The sequence below is a fragment of the Quercus lobata genome, chromosome 4 (genome assembly GCF_001633185.2).
Source record: "Quercus lobata isolate SW786 chromosome 4, ValleyOak3.0 Primary Assembly, whole genome shotgun sequence".
Classification (NCBI taxonomy): domain Eukaryota; kingdom Viridiplantae; phylum Streptophyta; class Magnoliopsida; order Fagales; family Fagaceae; genus Quercus; species Quercus lobata.
In genome coordinates, this window is record NC_044907.1 from 97449246 (window position 1) to 97468017 (window position 18772).

An 18772-nucleotide genomic window follows, 5' to 3' on the forward strand; every position below is an offset into this window, starting at 1 on the left:
AACAAAAGTGCATAGGGAAATAATTTTTTTTGTTTATTGCTGATTCAGCAGATAACTGATTGAAACAATTTCCTCAATCACCCTCTTAATTGAAATATTGCATTAATGAATGCTAGAGATATATAAATGTGTAAGTTTTGTGCATATTTCAATAAAGTTTCTCTCAAGGCAAGCTAAGAATAAAAACGTGTAAAAAAGGTTGCTGGGCACTGGTTTGACAAATTGAAAAAAAAAAAAATGCAGCAGATATACTATGCACAGGCTGAAACAAAAGTGCACAGGGAAATAATTTTTTTTTTTCATTATTGCTGATTCAACAGCTAACTTATTGAAACAATTTCCTCAATCACCCTCTTAATTGAAATATTGCATTAATGAATGCTAGAGATATAAAAAATTTATGAATTCTATCAAACTCTTGTGAGAAGCCAATAACAAAAACTTATGTACAGCCAACAAACATCATTATTATGTACACATATATACAGCCAACAAAAAAAAAAAAACTCTTGACACACAATAATACTATTTGTTTTTTTTTCTTAATTAAAAAAATAAGGATTGGTATTTGGTACTATTTGAGACTATTATAGATTCAAAAGTAAAATGAAAATAGAACATTGGATCATGAATGTCTGGTTCATCTTCATCACAAACACAATTTAAAAGTAATATGAAAATAGAACATTGGATAAGGGACACAATTTAAACCGCATATTTGAGCTTGATCAAAATTCTTGGATACATGGAGGTTAGAGTAAGTATAAAATTCAGAATAAAAATGTGTAAAAAAGGTTGTTGGGCACTGGTTTGACAAATTGAAAAAAAAAATGCAGCAGATATACTATGCTCAAGCTGAAACAAAAGTGCACAGGGAAATAATTTTTTTTAATTATTGTTGATTCAGCAGATAACTTATTGAAACAATTTCCTCAATCACCCTCTTAATTGAAATATTGCATTAATGAATGCGAGAGATATATAAAATTTAGGAATTCTATCAAACTCTTGTGAGAAGCCAATAACAAAAACATATGTACAGCCAACAAACATCATTATTATGTACACATATATACAGCCATAAAAAAAAAAAAAAAAAACTCTTTACACACAATGATACTATTTGTTTTTTTTTTTTAATTAAAAAAATAAGGATTGCTATTTGGTACTACTTGAGACTATTATAGATTCAAAAATAAAATGAACATAGAACATTGGATCATGAATGTCTGGTTCTTCTTCATCACAAACACAATTTAAAAGTAATATGAAAATAGAACATTGGATAATGGACACAATTTAAACCGCATATTTGAGCTTGATCAAAATTCTTGGATACATGGAGGTTAGAGTAAGTATAATATTCAGAATAAAAACGTGGAAAAAAGGTTGCTGGGCACTGGTTTGACAAATTGAAAAAAAAAAAAAAAATGCAGCAAATATACCATGCTCAAGCTGAAACAAAAGTGCACAGGGAAATAATTTTTTTTGTTTACTGCTGATTCAGCAGATAGCTTATTGAAACAATTTCCTCAATCACCCTCTTAATTGAAATATTGCATTAACGAATGCTAGAGATATATAAAATTTAGGAATTCTATCAAACTCTTGTGAGAAGCCAATAACAAAAACATATGTACAGCCAACAAACATCGTTATTATGTACACATATATACAGCCAAAAAAAAAAAAAAAAACTCTTTACACACAATGATACTATTTGTTTTTTTTTTTAATTAAAAAAATAAGGATTGGTATTTGGTACTACTTGAGACTATTATAGATTCAAAAGTAAAATGAACATAGAACATTGGATCATGAATGTCTGGTTCTTCTTCATCACAAACACAATTTAAAAGTAATATGAAAATAGAACATTGGATCATGGAAACAATTTAAACCGCATATTTGAGCTTGATCAAAATTCTTGGATACTTGGAGGTTAGAGAAAGTATAATAGTCAGAATAAAAATGTGTAAAAAAGGTTGCTGGGCACTGGTTTGACAAATTGAAAAAAAAAATGCAGCAGATATACTATGGTCAAGATGAAACAAAAGTGCATAGGGAAATAATTTTTTTTGTTTATTGCTGATTCAGCAGATAACTGATTGAAACAATTTCCTCAATCACCCTCTTAATTGAAATATTGCATTAATGAATGCTAGCGATATATAAATGTGTAAGTTTTGTGCATATTTCAATAAAGTTTCTCTCAAGGCAAGCTAAGAATAAAAACGTGTAAAAAAGGTTGCTGGGCACTGGTTTGACAAATTGAAAAAAAAAATGCAGCAGATATACTACGCTAAAGCTGAAACAAAAGTGCATTGGGAAATAATTTTTTTTGTTTATTGCTGATTTAGCAGATAACTTATTGAAACAATTTCCACAATCACCTTCTTAATTGAAATATTGCATTAATGAATGCGAGAGATATATAAACGTGTATGTTTTGAGCATATTTCAATAAAGCTTCTCTCAAGGCAAGCTTAGAATAAAAACGTGTAAAAAAGGCTGCTGGGCACCGGTTTGACAAATTGAAAAAAAAAAAATGCAGCAGATATACTATGCTAAAGCTGAAACAAAAGTGCACAGGGAAATAATTTTTTTTGTTTATTGCAGATTCAGCAGATAACTTATTGAAACAATTTCCTCAATCACCCTCTTAATTGAAATATTCCATTAATGAATTCTAGAGATATATAAAATTAAGGAATTCTATCAAACTCTTGTGAGAAGCTAATAACAAAAACATATGTACAGCCAACAAACATCATTATTATGTACACATATATACAGCCACAAAAAAAAAAAAAAAAAAAACTCTTGACACAAAATGATACTATTTGTTTTTTTTTTTTATTAAAAAAAAAGTATTGGTATTTGGTACTACTTGAGACTATTATAGATTCAAAAGTAAAATGAAAATAGAACATTGGATCATGAATGTCTGGTTCTTCTTCATCACAAACACAATTTAAAAGTAATATGAAAATAGAACATTGGATCATGCACACAATTTAAACCGCATATTTGAGCTTGATCAAAATTCTTGGATACTTGGACGTTAGAGTAAGTATAATAGTCAAAATAAAAACGTGTAAAAAAGGTTGCTGGGCACTGGTTTGACAAATTGAAAAAAAAAAAAATGCAGCAGATATACTATGCTCAAGCTGAAACAAAAGTGCACAGGGAAATAATTTTTTTTTTCATTATTGCTGATTCAACAGCTAACTTATTGAAACAATTTCCTCAATCACCCTCTTAATTGAAATATTGCATTAATGAATGCTAGAGATATAAAAAATTTATGAATTCTATCAAACTCTTGTGAGAAGCCAATAACAAAAACTTATGTACAGCCAACAAACATCATTATTATGTACACATATATACAGCCAACAAAAAAAAAAAAAACTCTTGACACACAATAATACTATTTGTTTTTTTTTCTTAATTAAAAAAATAAGGATTGGTATTTGGTACTACTTGAGACTATTATAGATTCAAAAGTAAAATGAAAATAGAACATTGGATCATGAATGTCTGGTTCATCTTCATCACAAACACAATTTAAAAGTAATATGAAAATAGAACATTGGATAATGGACACAATTTAAACCGCATATTTGAGCTTGATCAAAATTCTTGGATACATGGAGGTTAGAGTAAGTATAATAGTCAGAATAAAAATGTGTAAAAAAGGTTGCTGGGCACTGGTTTGACAAATTGAAAAAAAAAAATGCAGCAGATATACTATGCTCAAGCTGAAACAAAAGTGCATAGGGAAATAATTTTTTTTGTTTATTGCTGATTCAGCAGATAACTGATTGAAACAATTTCCTCAATCACCCTCTTAATTGAAATATTGCATTAATGAATGCTAGAGATATATAAATGTGTAAGTTTTGTGCATATTTCAATAAAGTTTCTCTCAAGGCAAGCTAAGAATAAAAACGTGTAAAAAAGGTTGCTGGGCACTGGTTTGACAAATTGAAAAAAAAAATGCAGCAGATATACTATGCTCAAGCTGAAACAAAAGTGCATAGGGAAATAATTTTTTTTGTTTATTGCTGATTTAGCAGATAACTTATTGAAACAATTTCCACAATCACCTTCTTAATTGAAATATTGCATTAATGAATGCGAGAGATATATAAACGTGTATGTTTTGAGCATATTTCAATAAAGCTTCTCTCAAGGCAAGCTTAGAATAAAAACGTGTAAAAAAGGCTGCTGGGCACCGGTTTGACAAATTGAAAAAAAAAAAATGCAGCAGACGTACTATGCTAAAGCTGAAACAAAAGTGCACAGGGAAATAATTTTTTTTGTTTATTGCAGATTCAGCAGATAACTTATTGAAACAATTTCCTCAATCACCCTCTTAATTGAAATATTCCATTAATGAATTCTAGAGATATATAAAATTAAGGAATTCTATCAAACTCTTGTGAGAAGCTAATAACAAAAACATATGTACAGCCAACAAACATCATTATTATGTACACATATATACAGCCAACAAAAAAAAAAAAAAAACTCTTGACACAAAATGATACTATTTGTTTTTTTTTTTTATTAAAAAAATAAGTATTGGTATTTGGTACTACTTGAGACTATTATAGATTCAAAAGTAAAATGAAAATAGAACATTGGATCATGAATGTCTGGTTCTTCTTCATCACAAACACAATTTAAAAGTAATATGAAAATAGAACATTGGATCATGGACACAATTTAAACCGCATATTTGAGCTTGATCAAAATTCTTGGATACATGCAGGTTAGAGTAAGTATAATATTCAGAATAAAAACGTGGAAAAAAGGTTGCTGGGCACTGGTTTGACAAATTGGAAAAAAAAAAAAAAATGCAGCAGATATACTATGCTCAAGCTGAAACAAAAGTGCACAGGGAAATAATTTTTTTTTTTCATTATTGCCGATTCAACAGCAAACTTATTGAAACAATTTCCTCAATCACCCTCTTAATTGAAATATTGCATTAATGAATGCTAGAGATATAAAAAATTTATGAATTCTATCAAACTCTTGTGAGAAGCCAATAACAAAAACTTATGTACAGCCAACAAACATCATTATTATGTACACATATATACAGCCAACAAAAAAAAAAAAACTCTTGACACACAATAATACTATTTGTTTTTTTTTCTTAATTAAAAAAATAAGGATTGGTATTTGGTACTATTTGAGACTATTATAGATTCAAAAGTAAAATGAAAATAGAACATTGGATCATGAATGTCTGGTTCATCTTCATCACAAACACAATTTAAAAGTAATATGAAAATAGAACATTGGATAAGGGACACAATTTTAACCGCATATTTGAGCTTGATCAAAATTCTTGGATACATGGAGGTTAGAGTAAGTATAAAATTCAGAATAAAAATGTGTAAAAAAGGTTGCTGGGCACTGGTTTGACAAATTGAAAAAAAAAATGCAGTAGATATACTATGCTCAAGCTGAAACAAAAGTGCACAGGGAAATAATTTTTTTTGATTATTGTTGATTCAGCAGATAACTTATTGAAACAATTTTCTCAATCACCCTCTTAATTGAAATATTGCATTAATGAATGCTAGAGATATACAAAATTTAGGAATTCTATCAAACTCTTGTGAGAAGCCAATAACAAAAACATATGTACAGTCAACAAACATTATTATTATGTACACATTAATACAGCCAACAAAAAAAAAATAAATAAATAAATAAATAAAACTCTTTACACACAATGATACTATTTGTTTTTTTTTTTTTATTAAAAAAATAAGGGTTGGTATTTGGTACTACTTGAGCCTATTATAGATTCAAAAGTAAAATGAAAATAGAACGTTGGATCATTAATGTCTGGTTCATCTTCATCACAAACACAATTTAAAAGTAATATGAAAATAGAACATTGGATAATGGACACAATTTAAACCGCATATTTGACCTTGATCAAAATTCTTGGATACATGGAGGTTAGAGTAAGTATAATATTCAGAATAAAAACGTGTAAAAAAGGTTGCTGGGCACTGGTTTGACAAATTGAAAAAAAAAAAAATGCAGCAGATATACCATGCTCAAGCTGAAACAAAAGTGCACAGGGAAATAATTTTTTTTGTTTACTGCTGATTCAGCAGATAACTTATTGAAACAATTTCCTCAATCACCCTCTTAATTGAAATATTGCATTAATGAATGCTAGAGATATATAAAATTTAGGAATTCTATCAAAATCTTGTGAGAAGCCAATAACAAAAACATATGTACAGCCAACAAACATCATTATTATGTACACATATATACAGCCAAAAAAAAAAAAAAAAAACTCTTTACACACAATGACACTATTTGTTTTTTTTTTTTTAATTAAAAAAATAAGGATTGGTATTTGGTACTACTTGAGACTATTATAGATTCAAAAGTAAAATGAACATAGAACATTGGATCATGAATGTCTGGTTCTTCTTCATCACAAACACAATTTAAAAGTAATATGAAAATAGAACATTGGATCATGGACACAATTTAAACCGCATATTTGAGCTTGATCAAAATTCTTGGATACTTGGAGGTTAGAGTAAGTATAATAGTCAGAATAAAAATGTGTAAAAAGGGTTGCTGGGCACTGGTTTGACAAATTGAAAAAAAAAAATGCAGCAGATATACTATGCTCAAGCTGAAACAAAAGTGCATAGGGAAATAATTTTTTTTGTTTATTGCTAATTCAGCAGATAACTTATTGAAACAATTTCCTCAATCACCCTTTTAATTGAAATATTGCATTAATGAATGCTAGAGATATATAAAATTTAGGAATTCTATCAAACTCTTGTGACAAGCCAATAACAAAAACATATGTACAGTCAACAAACATCATTATTATGTACACATATATACAGCCAACAAAAAAAAAAAAAAACACTTGACACACAATGATACTGTTTGTTTTTTTATTTATTTATTAAAAAAATAAGGATTGGTATTTGGTACTACTTGAGACTATTATAGATTTAAAAGTAAAATGAAAATAGAACATTGGATCATGAATGTCTGGTTCTTCTTCATCACAAACACAATTTAAAAGTAATATGAAAATAGAACATTGGATAATGGACACAATTTAAACCGCATATTTGAGCTTGATCAAAATTCTTGGATACATGGAGGTTAGAGTAAGTGTAATATTCAGAATAAAACGTGTAAAAAAGGTTGCTGGGCATTGGTTTGACAAATTGAAAAAAAAAAAATGCAGCAGATATACTATGCTCAAGCTGAAACAAAAGTGCACAGGGAAATAATTTTTTTTTTTTTATTGCTCATTCAGCAGATAACTTATTGAAACAATTTCCTCAATCACCCTCTTAATTGAAATATTGCATTAATGAATGCTAGAGATATACAAATGTGTAAGTTTTGTGCATATTTCAATAAAGTTTCTCTCAAGGCAAGCTAAGAATAAAAACGTGTAAAAAAGGTTGCTGGGCACTGGTTTGACAAATTGAAAAAAAAAATGCAGCAGATATACTATGCTCAAGCTGGAACAAAAGTGCACTGGGAAATAATTTTTTTTGTTTATTGTTGATTCAGCAGATAACTTATTGAAACAATTTCCTCAGTCACCCTCTTAATTGAAATATTGCATTAATGAATGCTAGAGATATATAAAATTTAGGAATTCTATCAAACTCTTGTGAGAAGCCAATAACAAAAACATATGTACAGCCAAGAAACATCGTTATTATGTACACATATATACAACGAACAAAAAAAAAAAAAAAAAAAAAAATCTTGACACACAATGTTACTATTTGATGTTTTTTTGTTAAAAAATTAAGGATTGGTATTTGGTACTACTTGAGACTATTATAGATTCAAAAGTAAAATGAAAATAGAACATTGGATCATGAATGTCTAGTTCTTCTTCATCATAAACACAAATTACTTACAAATAGAAAAAAAAAAAATCCAAATTTGTGAACAGAACACTACAATATACTATGATATTAAAACTCCACCTCGCTCAGTTTCCACTAAACAAATTCAAACCCAACAAAGTCTTAAGATGTTAAAAATAGACGATAAAGAAACTTTGACTTGAGACTATTATAGATTTAAAAGTAATATTAAAATAGAACATTGGATCATGGACACAATTTAAACCGCATATTTGAGCTTGATCAAAATTCTTGGATACATGGAGGTTAGAGTAAGTATAATATTCAGAATAAAAACGTGTAAAAAAAGGTTGCTGGGCACTGGTTTGACAAATTGGAAAAAAAAATGCAGCAGATATACTATGCTCAAGCTGAAACAAAAGTGAACAGGGAAATAATTTTTTTTTGTTTATTGCTGATTCAGCAGATAACTTATTGAAACAATTTCCTCAATCACCCTCTTAATTGAAATATTGCATTAATGAATGCTAGAGATATATTAACGTGTAAGTTTTGTGCATATTTCAAGAAAGTTTCTCTCAAGGCAAGCTAAGAATAAAAACGTGTAAAAAAGGTTGCTGGGCACTGGTTTGACAAATTGAAAAAAAAAAATGCAGCAGATATACTATGCTCAAGCTGAAACAAAAGTGCACTGGGAAATAATTTTTTTTTGTTTATTGCTGATTCAGCAGATAACTTATTGAAACAATTTCCTCAATCACCCTCTTAATTGAAATATTGCATTAATGAATGCTTGAGATATATAAACGTGTAAGTTTTGTGCATATTTCAATAAAGTTTCTCTCAGGGCAAGCTTATTTTCCTACAAGTTGGCAAACCATGGTAGGTATCATGAATGAATAACTCCAAGCATAAAAGCAGATTTAAACACAATGTAAAGAAAAAGAAAAAAAAAAAAAAAGACGTATAATTCAGTATGAACAATATAATGAATAACTAACCTTAACGTACTCCACACCAATTTCGCTAAGATTATTTGGAAGCAAGCTAATAACTCCACCTCGCTCAGTTTCCACACACAAAAACATATAACTAAAATTCAAAAAACACAAAAACAATTCAAATTGACCAATAGCTCAGTTTCCACACAAAAACATATAATCACATATATTCAAATTGATTATCTAAGTGTGTGCACAAAAACTACAATTCAATCAACTCTAGAATACAAAATAGGCTGGGGTAAAAAATAAATCATAGCTCAGTTTCCACACAAAAATAATTCAAAATTGACCAATAGCTCAGTTCCACACATAAAAACATATAACTAAAATTCAAAAAACAAAAAAACAAATAGCTCAGTTTCCATACAAAAACATAAACATATAACTAAAATTAAAAAAAAAGTTAAGAAATCCACACTAAAATAGTAGCTCAGTTTCCACAAAAAACAAATAGCATACCTTTAACTTTGATTCGAATGGAGGAAATGAATGAAGAGAAAGGCAATAGCAATAAACCTAGAAATTGAATAGCCGTGAAAAAAAAAAAAGCATCGTGAAAGGTTTATATATATAGTTATAGAGTCCTAATCTATATAGAGTTTGGATTCAGAAAAAAAAAAGTTATATATATTATAGGTTTATAAGATAATACCTGTGGGCCGGTCTCGATGGGCTGGGTCGGTTGCATTGCCGATCGACATAGTTGTTGGGTCATGGGCTGGGGAAAAGTGGAAACTGAGCGAAGTGGATATGGGTATAGTGGGATCTGTGGCCATGGGCTTGTCGTGGAAAGGAAGAAGCAGAGGATCAGATGAGTCGGATCGGGGAAGAGGCAGAGGATCGGATGAGTCGGATCGGGGAAGAGGCAGAGGATCGGTCTATTGGGTCGGATCGGTCTGTTGGGTCTTGCCGTGGAAAGGAAATGGTAGAGAATCGGCCTGTTGGGTGTTGCTGTTGAAAGGAAGAGACAGAGAATTGGACAGTTGGGTCTTGCCATGGAAAGGGAGAGGCAGAGGATCGGTCTATTGGGTCAGATCGGTCTGTTGGGTCTTGCTGTGGAAAGGAAAAGGCAGAGAATAGGCATGTTGGGTCTTTCCGTGGAAAGGGAATTGTCGTCGCGTGGAGCTCGTAGAGGAGGAGCTGGAAGGAAGGTAATGGCAGAGTATTCATGTGGAAGGAACGTAATGGCAGAGCGTCAAAGGAGAAGGCAGTCAAGTAGTGTTTTATTTTTGTGTGGGAGGAAGGTAATGGCAGTCGGGTAGTGTTTTATTTTTTTTGTTTTATTATTTTTTATTATTATTTTTTTTTTAATGTTGTGCTGACATGGAAAAATGTGGAAGCTTCAAAAGCTTCGGTTATATATATATATATATATATATATAGATAATAGGCTAAGAAAAATGTCGTTTTTCCTAATATAAATAAATGATAACAAAATCTTGATGCATGATTCTTGTTATATACACGGGGAAACCGATGTCATTAGCTGACATGGATAAGGGCATTCGCACATGTGGCAGGTCATGCACCCAATGAAGCATGAATATACACCTACAGTACAAGCCTTCAATGTATACTCACTCCAAGGTTAAGAACATTTGCGATTAAGGAGGGTTGCCTTCCTAAACTTGTATGTCCATCATTCGAAGTGTATGACTACCTTTTTAACAACATACATAGCATGCACAATGCATTCACACAGAGCAAAAAGGAAAAGCAGACATAACCACACCTAGAGGGTGTGGCCCAAGTAAGGTACAAGAAAAGGAACCATAATCTAGGAAAGCTATAGACAAGGTTCTAAACGGAAAGGCTAGTAAAGTGTGGACCTCGCAAAAGGGCTAAAACCCCCAAATCTACTTGACTTGAGGATGTTTAATACAAAGACTCCTTCTTTGATTCACTCTTTTCTAGTGAATTCTTTGTATTTTCGTCTTCCTTTGTAGAAGTGCCTTTTACGGCTTTATATGGTGGTCATAGATAGGTGTAAAATCGCTCCCAAATGTTGTGGGATTCACTCTACACAAATTTATGTCCAAAAACTTTCCTTACATGTATTCTGGAACCCTAGATGCATGTGTATACTGGGGGCACACGTGCACATACCCTAAGTATGCATACGCATACATTAAGTGTACATGCGCATATGCGTGTATGTGTATGCACACCTAGGGTTTTAGGCACTTTTCTTTTCCACAAATCACTTTATTTTTCCAAAAAAAATTCCCAAGTCAAGATTTTACAAGATTGGGCCCTAAATCAACCTTGGGCTTTCGAATGATATCGGTGGCCATAGCGGGAGGCTTGGGGAGTACGCCTCGGCCGAGTGGATTGGGGCAGAGAAAAGATAATGGAGTCACCACCTAGTTTTATGGCCTAGGAACCATTTATATAATGCCCTTACGTGGAAGGAATGATCTTACTACCAGAGTATGGGTTCGGAGTTTAGGTACAGCTTGGGAAGGTGTTAGGCACCTAAGACCGCTTGACCTATGGGTTCGCTTCCACTCATTGTGTCTTATTCAACACATCAAAATAAGCCAAATCATAATACATCTTATTAGAAATGGTGAGACGTACATTAGAACTTGTGTTACAGGATATTTTCCCTATGACTTTAGAAAAACTAACCCAAATCCAAATGCAACAGTACCCATCAATAGGCAAGATGAATGCAAACAAATCACTTGGCTCTTAATTATGCTCCTCTACCTCCTAGATGTTAGTAGTGTCTCCCTTGTTTCCTTTTTAGAACTAGGTTTTCAGCTCCATGGTCTAATCTTCCTCCTCCATAGGATTCCATACCTGTATTGCTTTAGCCAAACTCCATTGGCAGCTTCTTGATCAGAAAAGGTACAATCTGATCTAGCAATGGACCAATCATGGTCACTATCAATCTAGTGCTCCCCATTGTTGTCTCCTTCATCTTCCTCATCCTTCTCATCATTAGCCAAAACAAAGCATTGCCCTTCATCAGGAGATGAATTAGGATCCCATTCAATCCAAAAGCAAGTTAGGGGATATCTGATGGGGCCTTTTATATTGGTCAAGTCATGATCTTGCCATGATCCATCACTTCCAACCTCAGAGAAATAATTAAATCTCATGATGGCCATAGTCCTAGAACATCCTTCAGTACTAGGAAAACTTCGATCAAAACATGGTCAATTTCCTTTTAAGTTGAGCAGCTAGACATTGTGGCTTGTGGAAAAATCCTACAAGACATCTTTAGGATAAGTACATATCCTAGATTAAAAGCTTCTTTTATTTAGATGTCCTTAAGAAAGTCTTTAAGTTCATTTTAATGGAGGCCTAATTACAAAACCACTCATTTCCCTCTCATGAGCCTTGCCCCTAGCTTCATAGGGCTTGGTCCATTTACAAAATGCTCATCATCTTACACTCATGGGTTTTCATTAAAATGTGGTTATAGATTTCCAACTCTTTGTCTCAAATATGGGCCAACAATGTATTCATCACCTTTGAGCTCTTCTTCTTTTTATTCATTTCATTCATCATCATTTTTTTGATGTAGCCTTCTAACTAGGATACACCTTGACTTTCCTTTCAATGCCCATAAGTCTTTTATCATTTTGACCTTTACATGCAACAAGGGGGCCTAAAACTAGAGAGATTCATTTGACTTTGTAGGATCTTGGATGATAGGCCCACATCATATTTGTTACCTTAGGCCCATGACTTTCTTTTTCAAGAAGGCAAATGGGCTATGTCCTATGAACCTTTCAATTTAAGATATATCTTTGGGCTTTAGGATAAGCCTCATATATGTGATATAATAATTTTTTTTTCCTCCCAAAATCTTAGGGTATGCATAACTTTCGAGTCATCCTCCTAATTTTAATCTTTTATTTGTCTTTTAGAATTAGGTGATCACAAGATATATGACTGAACAAACAAGAGATATAAAGTGTGCCCTTTTTTGATAGTATCTAGGATCTCTCTATGTGTGGCAAGATCCTTAAAGTAAAAGGGATAGATCAATAGGTCACTCACAACTAGGTAGGTCATTATTCCTACCTTGACCCTAAATGGACCCCATATGGATTGGTGGACAAACCTTTATTGTCCTTAAACCCCATAATAGGCAATGTTACAAATTGTGAGTTGGCAGGATGAACTTCTTAGCCCGAAATAGAGCCTTCACTTTCCCACACATCACCAACAATGGAAAATGGACAAAATAACCAAGTGAAAGTGTGTGCAAAAAAACATAAGAAAAGCCTTTGCTAAGATTAGGAAATGGAATACATTGGAGTGAAACTTCTCTATCTTAGGTAGAGTCGCCACTATGGGTGCAAACACCATTTTATGAATGGTTTTCTCGTGCGAAGTACGCCTCGACCTAGGGTGGATCGGGCAGAGGGTGTAAATGGTTTTCTCATGGGAAGTATGCTTCGGCCTAGTATGGCATCCTAATATCCAGTCATACTCCCCATTCAAACCGAATGCATGTTCATACTTATATGCATGATTTACCTTTTGACATCACAGTACCTATTCATCAATGCATGTTTATGTTATTATTTAAGACACATAAACCCTAATCATTCGTCTAGCAATTAAAACAAACAAAACATGTTATCTTACTGACCTAAGGACTTAAACATGTAAAACTAAATCAAACAGGGACTAAACATGTGAAAGAATTTTAAAAAATGAACATAACTTGAAAGAACCTAAATCAGGGTTTCTAGGCATGCTAAGAGTATGTGTACGAATGCATGAAGCTTGCACATGCATACACGTCCAGAAACACAATCCCAAAAACTACAAGCACAGATAATCAAAACGTTAAAACTAACAATCTATCATGCTTATAATACAAAGACTAAACAACCTAAACTAAAGACAGAGGTATTAAAACAATAAAACATAGGAGAAAACAAACAAACACTAGAACTCTTTAAAGCTTTGATTTGACCTTTCCCTTCGTCAATGTTAACAATAGAACTCTATAGAGCTTTAATCTAACCAAAGTAAACTTTAACTTAAAGATGTTTTAGTATAAAAACTCCCTATTTGATTCACTGTTTTCTAGTGAATTTGGCGTGTTTTGATAAAAGAGCCTTTGGGGCTTTTTTATAGTGATCATAGAGGGGTGTAGGGCGGCTCCCCAACGATGTGAGATTCAGTCTACACGGTTTTATGTACAAAAACTTTTCTTATATGTATTCAGAAACCCTACATGCATGTGCATGCTAGATGTATGTGTACGCATACTTAAAGGCATGTGTGTGCATATGTGTGTACATACTTAGGGTTTTCCCTACATATTTGTTTTCAACAAAACATCCTTCAAGTCAAAGTTTTACTGGATTGGGCCCTAAATCAATCCTAGCCCTCCGAGTGATGTTGTCATTGAGGAACGGGGGCTCGGGTAGTAAGGGACAAAAAATAAGGTGTCTACATCATCGGGCTCGTGACTAGGCCAACTTGCCAGTGAGTCACCAAACACTTTATACAGAACTTGATTTTACAAAAATCGAGTTCTACTTTATTTATTTTTAAAATTTCCAAAAAACTCGATACTATAGAAATCAAGCTCTTTTTTTTTCCTTTTTCTTTTTTTTTCTTTTTTTGTGTGTGTGTGTTTTTACAGAACTTGATTTTACTAAAATTGAGTTTAACATGGACTTTTTTAATTAGAAATTCCAAGTCAACAACCTCCAGCATAAAACAAAACACATGGAACTCGTGTATTAGAAAATTGAGTTCCATGTAGAACTCAATTTCCCTAAAATCAGATTTTAAGAGAGGGGCATTCACTAGATAGTTTCAAAAGAAAGACATTTGCTACATAGTTTTAAATTTAAGAGCATTTAACCATTTTACCCAACATATTGTAATTTACTGTATTTCACTATCACATGAATCTATCACATTTCCTCCTTCATCCACTGTCTACAATTGTGACATAAATTACAGTTTATTCGGTGTACTAGAATTTTTGAAAAATCTAACTCTCCAACACCCCCAAAATTCTACCAGAACCCTGAAAAAGTTCACTTACTCTTTGTTAACCCCTTCTCAGCCAAACATCTCCAGATCTGTGCTTCGGCCCTCTGGTAAAACCAAAACCGCCCATTCATAACCTTAGGATTATGACTCTGGTAACAGATGTGCCCATTTCAATATTATTAGAGAAATTAGTCAAATCACAGAAGCTGCTTGATGAGGAAAGATTTGTCTTTCCAGGACTTAGAAACCGTGTGGCTAATGCCATTGAGGAACTTCAAAGAATTTTGCGCATCCTGGAAGCCGGGAATACCAGTGACTTCAAGGCTCAGCTTCTAGGCACTGTTTACTCTGTAGAAAATATCACTGAAAATTTCCTGTTCACCACGGCACAAAGGAGACCAAAGGGTATCTTTAAAACTATTAAAACACCACTAAAGCTGCTTCCAATTCCATCATGGCATCAGCTACAGTTCAGCTACAAAATGATGAAATTCGTAAAGAACTTAAGAGCTATATGTGATCCTGATCATGATCAGGACACTGCTGAGAGAGAAGAACGCCACAGCCCCTGCTGCCATCAACATAATGATCATCAGGACGCTGATGAAGTACTTGTTGGACGTGAAGATGAGGAAAAGAAGCTAGTAGGTCAACTGTTTGACGACAATGAGAAAAGCCTCCGTGTGATTTCACTGGTCAGTGAAAAACCACTTGGTAAGACAGCCATGGCAAGGACTGTTTACAACAGACTAGATGTTCGTCAACATTTCCCGTGCCGTGCGTGGCTTCATGTTCATGAGGATTTCGAATATGAGGATATCAATTTTAAGGATCTGTTGTTTAGCATACTCAAACAGATTCCTATTCGTGAATTGAAGGATGTAGAGCTTATGAGCGAGAAGACTCTGTGTGCTGAGCTTTTCAAGAATCTAATGGAGTTCAGGTATCTTATAGTATTGGATGATGTCCCCACGGTTGAGGTCTGGTCCATGTTTGCATATCCCTTTGCGGACGCCGTGAATGTAAGTAGGGTCATCCTCACTACCCGTGACTCTAATGTGGCATCACATGCTGATCCATGGAATTGCCCATTGAATCTGATTCCGTTATCTGAGCAGGGGAGTTGGGCATTGTTCTTAAAAAAATTCAGTAAACCACAAAATAGCTCAGGCATAAACAACTTCAGAGAAGACATTTTAAGAATATGTCACGGTTTGCCTCCAGCAATCCTGCTACTAGGAGGAGTGTTGTCAACCGTGGAATCAAGTGAGTGGTCATGGGTAATTGATTATTTTGATGGAGGTCAATCATCTCTCCCAAATTTTGTAGCTTTGAGCTATCAAAAACTACCACATGTTTTAAAGCCTTGTTTTCTTTATTTCCTTCTGTTTCCAAAAGGGTATGAAATCCCCACTCGGAGGTTGTTGCGGCTGTGGATTGCAGAGGGATTTGTTCAAATTTCACCTAATGAGAGCGAGGTCCCTGAAGATGTGGCCAAGAGAAACTTGGAAGAACTAGTGTGTAGAAATATGATTGAAATAGCTAGTTTGAAGTCAGATGGAACCCATAAAACATGTCGTATGCCAAGTTATCTCTATGAAGAGTTCTTGCCGAAAGTTGAGGATATAGAATTTCTTCACATCCACCATCGCAAGTCATATTGTAGATCTGCAGAATCGCCTAAGTTTAATATTCGGAGACTTGCAGATCAATTTGACACCAAGTCGACTATGGAATCCCAAAATATCAAACATCTATGTTCCTACGTGTCTTTTGACGTCCAAAAACAAGATACATCCAACAGGGAAATTGGTATGTTGCTTAAAACAATAACCAATAGGAGAGGGTTTCAACTGCTGAAGGTGATCGATTTGGAGGGTGTCTACAAACCTTTGCTACCTGAGAAACTTGGGGTGTTGCAAAATTTAAGGTACATAGGCTTGCGGTGGACTGGTCTGGACTCATGTCCGGCATCTATTGGGGATCTGCCAAGTCTCGAGTTTTTAGACTTGAAGTACACTAATATAACCACTTTGCCGAATCCCATTTGGAAGGCAAAGAACCTTCGATATCTCTATATGAAGGAGGTGTCCATTCGAAAGCCATCAAAAAAGCCTTCAACCAACCTTCACACCTTAATGGGGCTTCTTATTGGTTCTACGGACCCGGAGGAATACGGCTTGAATAGTTGCATTAGTCTAAGGAAATTGGGACTGACATGCCATTCAGAATCAGCAGTGAAAACAGCCGAGTGCATCTCAAGACTTGGCAACCTTCAAACCTTAAGGCTGAGATCAAGAGATCCATTTGGTCAACCTTTAGACCTGGCGTTGCATCCTATGAAGGATCATCAGTCTCTCTCGAGCTTATATTTGTTTGGAAAGATAAAAGACCATGACATAGGTAACCTTCCCCGAAACCTCAAAATCCTTAGATTGTCGATGTCTGAACTTGAAAATGACCCAATGCCGGAGCTAGGGAAGCTACTTCAGCTGAACACCCTTAGACTTTTTGCTGGCTCCTATCGAGGAAAAGAAATGACTTGTCTTCATGGGAATTTTCCTAAACTGCGTGTCTTGAAATTGTGGAAGCTAGATGGACTTGAGCAGTTGACAATAAAGGAAGGTTCCATGCCCCAACTTGAATTAGAAATTAGAGGATGTGAAAAGCTGAAAAGATCAGACGGATTAGAAGAGCTACCATTCCTGAAGGAATTGATTTTAACAAACATGCCGCAGGAGTTTGTAGAAGATGCTACAAGAAGGTTGGGTAGTGACAAATTACTCACCAACAACTGGAACTTTTCTCCTTTGAAAAATGAAAGATTTATTCTGTATTTGCTGTAGTTCAATTTCTTCTTATTTCATTACAATTCAAAATATGCGTGTGATCCATGTTGTGTTAGGAGTCACTGCTCTTACACTGCATAACAAATTAAGCTCGGATTCCTATAGTATGTAGGTAAGAGTTGGATAACCTGTTTTATCAATGCACATCAAGTATGCTGAATTTGAAATCTATCAAACCTCAAGTGTTAGGCCAGAGTTTCAACTCTATAAAGTAAACTTTCATTCTATATGTTTTCATAGATACTACAAGAAACATAGCCTGTTTCGACCTTTTTTTTTTTTTTTTTTTTTGGTCCAAACAAACATTATTACTAGACTTATTGAGAACTTTTGAAATAAGTTAACACAACTCTTGAAATAAGTTTCTCACCGTTGAAATAAGTACTGGAAAATAGGGCGGGCACATCCACAAGTTTTCGCTCTAAAATTTTAAAAGAATTTTCAAATACATCCCTTGAAACAAGATTGGAAAACAAAAACCCTCTCTATTTCGTTCAAACTTCTAAGATATCAAAGTGTTTAGACTCTTCCTCTCTTATTCTCTTCGATTTCTTTTTCGTTCAATTGCTCTCTCTCTCTCTCTCTATAGCAATTGCTCTCTCTAGCATGTTCTCTACAAAAATTTTGGTGTGCTAAGATGAATCATTAGAATGTGCGAGAATCTCTAATTAATCAGAAGGAGGAATATTATGACAAGGTCAGCAGCACCGACGAGAACTGTAGTACTCTGTCACTTCCTCTAATGAATCTTCCAATTGTATTTTTTTTTTAATGTACTCATTATCTGTTATATTCGTATCTTGATTTACGTAATGCAATTGTATTGATTGAATATTGTGCATTGCTTTTGTTGTTGTCTTTGTTTTTGTTGATTGAATGTGGCAATTAGGGTTTGGTTTTGGCGTGTGATTTAGGGCTCAATTTTGGTGAATATAGGCTTTGGCATGTGATTTATAAACTTCGCTCTAGTAGCTGAAGCTATAGATGCAGTATTGTTGATAAAGGTTGAGGACTACATAACATGATCTAACTC

General features: G+C 33.6%; 2 protein-coding genes across 2 annotated transcripts in view; one reads left to right on the plus strand and one right to left on the minus strand.

Moving 5' to 3' along the window:
- The window catches only part of LOC115986270, a 34668-nt gene extending 25056 nt beyond the window's left edge, over positions 1-9612 (minus strand). The window contains exon 1 of the mRNA XM_031109115.1: positions 9564-9612. Coding sequence (XP_030964975.1) covers positions 9564-9612 — 49 coding nt within the window. The remainder of the gene's footprint in view (positions 1-9563) is intronic.
- Positions 9613-15033: 5421 nt separating this feature from the next.
- Positions 15034-17736, plus strand: LOC115986271 (probable disease resistance protein RF9). Its single transcript, XM_031109116.1, has one exon. It carries the CDS (start codon positions 15034-15036, stop codon positions 17734-17736), a length of 2703 nt encoding a protein of 900 aa, XP_030964976.1.
- Positions 17737-18772: the final 1036 nt, after the last annotated feature.